General features: G+C 39.9%; 1 protein-coding gene across 4 annotated transcripts in view; it reads left to right on the top strand.

The window, feature by feature from the left end:
* LOC108752825 (protein neuralized) overlaps window positions 1-8,174 on the top strand; it is a 60,297-nt gene that overhangs the window by 48,648 nt on the left and 3,475 nt on the right. For 3 of the 4 annotated variants that reach the window (XM_018493934.1, XM_018493931.1, XM_018493932.1), the window contains 2 exons: window positions 6,655-6,821; window positions 7,492-8,060. In XM_018493934.1, the coding sequence (XP_018349436.1) occupies window positions 6,655-6,821; window positions 7,492-8,060 (736 nt within the window). Of the gene's footprint in view, window positions 1-4,779; window positions 4,973-6,654; window positions 6,822-7,491; window positions 8,061-8,174 lie in introns of those variants that run through there. The other variant, XM_018493933.1, reaches the window with a different exon arrangement.

Genomic DNA, 8,174 nt, shown 5'->3' with positions numbered 1-8,174 from the left:
CTACCGCGTCGATTACTTTCACCTCGATACAATAACGGCGGATCAATTGAAATTTATATCGATAACATCGATGCGAGTGCATCGTAAAATTTCTTAAATGTCAGAGACTGGAGTAAAAAAAATGTAACGCGCAGGGGAAATAAATTTAAAATAGAAATGACGCAAATTGCCGATCGCGCGATTAGCAGCAAGAACAAAGTAAAGGGGATCGGTCAAGCGGAAATAACTCGGACCGAACTAATTTAATCTGTCGTTTCCAATCGGGGCATGGGTTTCCGTTCTTTCGGTCGCGCGGAAGAATCGCGAGATTTTCATCGGTCACGATTAATTGATGTGTGCCACGTTTCCATATGCCATGCCCTTTTCAACCGCGGGCGTCTTATCCGCCGTTATTTTATTTCCAATTTTCTCGCGCTCTACCCTCGCAACATCTGTTATTTCGCTGCTGGCGACGCCGCAGTCGGGCTAGAAACGAGATTTTAATTAAGCTCTCGGTCCCGAGACGCAGCATCGCGGCGACTCATCGCGACACGCCGAGATTCACCGAGAGTCTTGCAGTCTACGAATTGCACTTCCGCGCAAATGTGTGTCACGGGTTTCCCACGAGATGCGCTGGCGAATGGCGGCATAGGCGCGGGCATAGACCAATTACTACTGGGGGGGGAGAGAGAGAGAGAGAGAGAGAGAGAGTGTGTGTGTGTGTCTAGCTGACTCGTGCGATTTGCGTGGAGAGCGACGATCAATCGGCCGGCACTCGGTCTACTCTGAAGGAAAAAAAAGAAAAACGCGCGCGCGTCGCGTTTAATGACTGTCACGATGGTTGAATCGGCGATTACTCAGCGAATGTTCGCATAACTGTTCAGGCGGTACATTGTATTTCGCGACCGCGACTGATCCTCGCCACTGAAAGCAGCTCGCGTGTCAATCTTCGAGCGCCGTTGACCTTTCAATGGAGATTCGCGAAAAATTTGAACTGCCCTACAAAGAAAAGTTGATCCTATTGAATTTTGATTATGTGGAAAGAACACATTTCACAGTTTTGCTGAAGTATCTAAAAATTTAGCTGATCTGAAAATAATTTTATTAGTTCTTTTTTATTTTATTAATTTTATTTTCAGTATGAAAATAATTATACACATAGGACGCTTAAACTGGTTGCTACAATGTTAAAATCTCGCAGCAATGTCATCAGCATTAAACAAAGTATCTTTTAAGACTGTAATGTGAATACTGCAACAGATAAGAAATAAAGGCTTAAACTAAGTGTTTAAATAATTGGAGGTAAATTTATACACTCGTATTCAAACTGTTCATCAAACTTAATTTTTAATCTTTGAACGCAATTCTAACAGAACTAGAATAGTAATGTCACAAATTAAAAATTGACAACCAATTTAATATTGATGCTCATAGAAAGTTTTCAGGATTGAATATAAGTATATGAATTTGTATCAAAATATTTGAACACTAAAAATTCAGCTTGACTGTTTAGAGAACCTTTATTTCCTATTTATTCTCGTCAACGTTTGAGCGGTCGATATAATTATTTTGATGGTTCCACAAAATTATATTCTGATGAAAATTTAGCTAAATTTGTACTCAGCAAAAATTGTTCTTTTAAAGATATCCGGATTTCGCTGAAAATTATCTGAAAGCGGAGGGAAAAATTCGGATGAAAATGATAGTAATATCGTGAATAGAAGGAAGTGAGGAGTTTCATCTTGCAAAGGGCTAATATAATTGCCATCCGCACGATAATGCGCTGCGCAAGCTCACAATCAGCTGTTCCCGCGAAACGTCTTTTCGTCTGCGGCGAAGTCGTGGCGGTGGCGAATAAACGGTCCATTGCGAGGGGTAAATGGAGTCATGGTTTGGTACGCCGAGGCCAACAAGAACGTTGGTGAGATGCAACGGTATACGTCATAACATTCCCACGGTGAATCGGCCGGGTGTTTCTAACCGACCGACCGATGGAGATGCGTCGGCGATTCATGTTTTTGCCGCGACTAATCTTGATAACGACGCTTCTTCAATTCGCGTGAATAGGTCTTTCGTCGTGAGCTGCGCATCACCTGTTTTTCCGCACATTTGAAAATCATGTAGACGTGTCTTTTCGGAACCACCCGATTTTCCACCTATTCTTCATTGCTCGGTCTCGATCAACGATTACAATCCTGCAAATGTTACAATTGTCATGCCTAAGCTGAGCCTTAAATGTAATAGTGAAAGAAAGGCTAGTCGAAACTTTTTATAGCTTCACGGAAAAAAAGTTTTACTGAAGTATTTAAAATTTAGCTAGATATAGACTTGATAATAATTTTGGGCTATTAAAATATAGTAATTATGTAGAACGCCTAAACTGATTGCTGGAATATCAAAATTGTTCGCAGTATTGCTAATCATATTTAAGATTTCTAATACTTCATTATTTTGGTGGTCCAACAAAATTATTTTCAGATCTGTATATCTAGCTAAATTTTTAGATGCTTCAGCGAAATCTTTCTCTCCGCGTTATATAAAAATGAATGGGCATCTATCCGCTTCCTCGTTGCGTAATCGAGTCTCAGAGAAATAGATTCAAGGAATTATAATAGATCGACCAACAGAAACCGCCATACTGCGTGTCTTAATAATGTTCAAACGAGTAACGCTTCATTATCGCTCGATTTATGTTATTCGATCCTTTCTTTTTATTAGCTTATGACGGCGTAATAAAACTTGTGGCCGCAACGATCAACAGGACGATTCGCGAATGACTTCCAGGAATGACTATATCTGGGCAATCCCGGATTTCGCAATGTTGCCTCGCAGTGGACAGCTCCTTTCGGGTGACCGGCCCGAAAAACTACGCGAGAAAACAAGCGGAATGGAAGACGTGATTTTAAATTGCGACGGAGCACGCAATCGTCCCGTTCGCAGTCGTACGTTGTGACCTCAGCGTCTCGCAATGACCTGACTCCTGTAAAATCCTGGAAACCTCGCGCATTTTCTTTTTACATAATTTCACCGTGTAATAACGGTCTCGCCAAGAGAGGAAAAAGCACGTCTTTCCCTTCCTCCCCCTTCCCCCTTTCCCCGACAGCGAAAGGAGGGAAAAAATTAGAATTTACAATTAGCGCAAACGTGTTTCCTAATACGAGCACTTTATCGAGAGCGTGAGAAGCCGAACGGTCCATGATTTTTTATTGGTACTACTTTTTTTTTTACCTGCAAATCGCATTTATTCAGTCGACAACGGCGACCGCCACCACTCGGAATCATTAACAAATTAATTGCCTTATCGAGCGACTTTTATATCGTGCCCTTCCATGACAGTTTTCTAATGGACTGGATGTTTTCAAGAATAGATAGCCATAGAATATTTTTGTTATTAGGAAAATATGCAGATAAAAGAAGATAAAAAAATTGTGAAATAAACGATAAGAAAGAGATAGGAGATCTTCACAGGACGGTTAAGGCTCGAAAACTTGCTTGTTATGTGATGAGTCAGTCTGAGAAATAATAATTCCACTCTTATCATGCAGGTAAAGATTAGTAGCAGACCCTGGGATAAGAATTTTTTGAAAAATCTTCAGTACGTGCAGTAGTTCAGACTATTATTATCGATAGTGTTGTTCCGAGCTGCCATCAAAAAAGTGGTCATCGCGAATATGACATCATTCGGTATGCACTGAAAAAAAATTACTATATTTTAATAAATATTTCATTGAGCATTTGTAGGTATATTTACTTGATACAAGAATTTGATTTAACTGTAATCTTTTTCATTGAGTAAATATTTACGTACTGTAAGTAAATGTTTACTTATAAATATTCAAAAAATATTTATTAAGATATAGAAAATTTTTTTTAAATAATTCAATTTAATGACTTCTTTAATTTATTCTCTTTGCGACTCTCTAACTTATTAGAGTTTTAGTTCTTGCGAGAGTGAAACGTTTCTTCTATCATTGATTAACACAAGATATATTTTTATTGATTTACCGGTATTTCGGAGCAAACTGTACATTGTTTCTCTTCCGCATTTTTATTTCTTTCACAGAGGAAGCACTGCATGTTTGCGAATGAAGTCGCCAAGGTGTAAATCAACTCCCTCCCTCGTATATTGTAACGGCGGTTTCCGGGCTGCCATCCGTTTTGCAGAGAAAGCGGATCGTTCTGGTGTACCTCGATACTTGGCGTCCGCTCTTGGAGGCCGCTTCCGGTGCGCAACGTGCGGTTTCCGGCGCACGTACAATATCGGCTACGCGCCTTGGCATATCGATAGTTACCATAGTCAGTAAGAACGAGGCTCTCGCGAGCGCCGGTCGATTCGCCGCGGCACTCCCGGTTTACTTTCAAACCGAGAACAAAGACGCGAAACTTTCGAGCTGTCAAGAATCCTTCAAAATTTATTAAATTTGTTAATAAATATTATCGATTGTGTATCGTATGTTTTCTGCGTATGAGTGATCGATCAAAATGTTTGTGAACAATTATAATAATGGCAAAACAATTACGATACATGGAAAGATTTTGCTGAAACATATAAAATTTTGCTGGATACAGATTTGAAAATAATTTTGTTGGACCATCAAAATAATTATGTTGAAAACTAAAAAAATAATAAGGCGATGCTGTAAAAAATTTTCGATAGTGTGTCAGTTTGAGTTTTCAAGAAAATTATTTTGATAATCAACAAAATTATTTTTAGATCTGTACCCAGTAAAATTTTAGATCTTTCAGTAAAATCATTCTTTTCATGTATCCGACGCCTTTTCTTTCATAAAGATCATGAATTATGAAAATGAGATGATTATCTGATTGTCTCGACAAAAATTCTCCGAGGATTTTTCTACATTGATATCAGCTGACGCGATTCCATTTTCACCGATCGTCTGGAAACATCCTGGCAAACATCCCCGCGTTCCAGATCTGCGAGCCTGCATTATGAAATACCGAAGTGGAAACGCTCGACAGGCCCTGATGAGAGGTGCTTTTGCATTCCCCGATCGAATTTCTCCCTCCTTTTCTTTGCGCTGCGCTGAAAAGCTTCTTTGTTCTCTATCCGAAGTGGCTACCTTACCTCAAGTGAATTTTCCTGCCACGCCAGAAATGTCCACGGCCCAGTTCTTTTATCAAACGTTACATTGACTCCTTCGCGCTTTAAGAAAAAGAGAAATCCATCGACTTCGTAGCCAACGCCTACGCGCCTACGAAACAATCGGTCGAAAGGTCGAGGCGATCCTTGGAGGATACAATGTTCATAAGTTTATATCGAATAGAAAAAAGATAATCATCCTCATATAAATTAAACGTCACGTATTTTATTTCTGTATAAGATAGAAATTCCGGGAATTAATAACAGAAAGAAGGTTGGTTACATCTTAGATTTTTTTCGACATTTTCTTGGATGACAAAAATTAAATGTAATATACATAATAAAGTGTTATATACATAATACAGAACATTATATCTAAACACCTTCGGAATTATATTTTTCTAAAAATAGCCAAGATTTTTTCATTTTTAAGTGTTACATTTTCTGTAAATTATATAGCGGTATAGGAGAAAAAAAATAAATTAAATAAATTAAAAAAGAATATGTTATTTCGGTAGAATCCACTATTATTTGCTTTCTTCAAAATTTTGTTGACGTAGGTTGATAGGGAAAGGTCGAGCACAATTATTTAAAATGTTAGACGCATATGGTAGCATTGTAAAGAATCCTTGTACCATACCCAACCTTTATTTTATCGTCTATCTTATTGTCTGATACTATCCGAATGAAAAACATATGAAACGAGCAGTTTTAAAACAAGAAAGATTTTAACCTGCATTTCAGAATAATAGAGGTTGTTTTATTTGACGAATTAAAAACGAAATTCGACTTACAAATGACGTTACAAATAATCTTCGTGTCGGCATAAATAAGCTACACAACAAAATACAATAACTCTAAACAATACTGCGTCTGTTCTCAATATAGAGAGATACCAGTTCTCATGTGAAAATAGACTTTCCTTGGCTTATCAAATGTTGCCACTCGCGTTCAAAATTTTAAACAATCTTTGTTTGATATTATCCGACCTTCTCCTAAGCGTATTCTGAAAAATTGGATATTTCAAGAGTTTTTTTTAACTTTTTAAATATATCGAGTGTACTTTGAAAAAATGAGGAATATTAGACTTTGAAATAGATTTTTTCTCAATTTTTCATAATCGTTGCAACCTTGTAAGAAAAGATGTGATTTGTACTTACACACATACGTGTCATTATAAAAATATTATTTATATATAATGCCCATAAAATAGCTATAAAAATCTTTTTATTTATGCGTTTTATGTAAATGAATATTATTTACGTAACACGCATAAATAAACATATATTCCGTTCAACGAGAGAATGACCTCGAATCGGATGAAAGCTCGTCCGTTTTGCACAAGTCTTCATAGCGTTACATCGTCTGCTATGCGCAAACCGAGATCATTCTCTCGTTGAACAGAGTATAGGTAATTTTTGCACATTCTTTTATCCATAATCCAACGATATTAATATCGATTACGAAACAACGCACCTGCAAAACAAACGGAATGATTTGAAATATACGGACATATAAGTGTACGTATAATCGGACGATGTTTGATCATTGACAATTATCGTTTTCTGTTTCAGCTCCCAGATCTTCGAACGCGGGTACCAACAACTTGCCACCGTTGACGTTTCACCACGTGCACGGTGACAACATCAGGCTGTGCAACGGTGGTACGATCGCTCGAAGACACGAAAGTTTTTGCAAGGGTGTTACTTTTAGCGCCAGACCAGTGCGAGTAGGCGAGAAGGTGAGATTCCTCGATTGCCGCGACGGCAATTTCATAAATCACTGATCTATCCTGCGCTGACTGGCGCCCGTGTCGATTGTGGGAAACCGACGACTCTCGTTACGCTCGAGAAACCGCTGTTCGCATTCCTCGGAATATTAAAACGGACCGCTGCCGCAACTATGAAAGTAACGTGCTTTTTGCGTAGGTCGTTGTTTTGCATATCGTCCAGGTTGAGAGTTACAAGCCTCCGGCGATGCCCGCGTTCAACAGGCTTATCATCGCGTGTCTGTCTGTAGTTAAGTAACGCGAGTAGTAGATCGTATAACCGCGCTGAATGATTCAAACAATTTTCACGGAATCATCCGATCTTGCAATCTGTCACGAATATTCAAAAGACCATTTACCGATATAAGACAGGTGGGCGTGCGCGTTTGGGTGTTTAAGCGTGTTTTCACTTTCGTGGCGTATCTAAGATTAGTCGTAAAATTTATTATGAGCGTAACACGTGGGACGAACGTAATCGAGCGTAATTAATTCCCGAAGATGCCTCGAATAAAGCTCCATTTTAGGATCGCTCAAGCGGCACCTCTATCGCCGTGTTTCGCAAGGTGGCTCCTTTTCTTTTCTCTTCCTTGTCACAAATCACAAGTTGCGTTCTACACGGTCGCTTTTCTGTGAAACTGTGCAGGTCTGCGTGAAGTTCCTGGAGATTTCCGATAATTGGAGCGGCGTGATCCGTTTCGGCTTTACCAGCAACGACCCGATCAATCTCCGAAGTGGTTTACCAAGATACGCGTGCCCAGATTTAACGAATAAGCCAGGTTACTGGGCCAAAGCCCTCGCCGAGAGGTTCGCAGAGAGAGATACGGTACTGTTCTATTACGTTACATCGGCTGGCGACGTGCATTTTGGTGTCAATGGCGAGGAGAAGGGTCTCTTCTTCAGCGGTGTCGAGACTCGGGGTCCGCTCTGGGCGATCATCGACGTCTACGGTAACAGCACCGCGATCGAATTTGTCGATCCGAACCGCCAGCACTTCAACAACATACGTAGGGGCGTCGAGCACAGCAACGAGGACAATGCGCAGCACAGTAGGCACTCGGCTATGGACGACGCCAGTAACGCCGGTCGGGATGTCGAAAGGATCATCGTGCCGTCTATGCAGAATATGTCGATTCATCACGAACCTGACGTGGAGCTACCCGGTCTCAGATTTCAACCCCCTGGCGTCCTTTTCACACCTCTGCCTTTCCACTCGTGAGTATACTCGAACGTGTTAAAATCGTCCACTCGCGTTTTATTCATGATTCAGTTAATTCGTGTCGTCGCGGAAAAGATTCCTGTATTCGCTGATTTAAATCGTAATTGAAT

Source organism: Trachymyrmex septentrionalis, unplaced genomic scaffold (genome assembly GCF_001594115.1).
Source record: "Trachymyrmex septentrionalis isolate Tsep2-gDNA-1 unplaced genomic scaffold, Tsep1.0 scaffold62, whole genome shotgun sequence".
Lineage (NCBI taxonomy): Eukaryota > Metazoa > Arthropoda > Insecta > Hymenoptera > Formicidae > Trachymyrmex > Trachymyrmex septentrionalis.
Note: the sequence above shows the minus strand (reverse complement) of the source record. Positions and strands in the feature narration are given on the sequence as shown.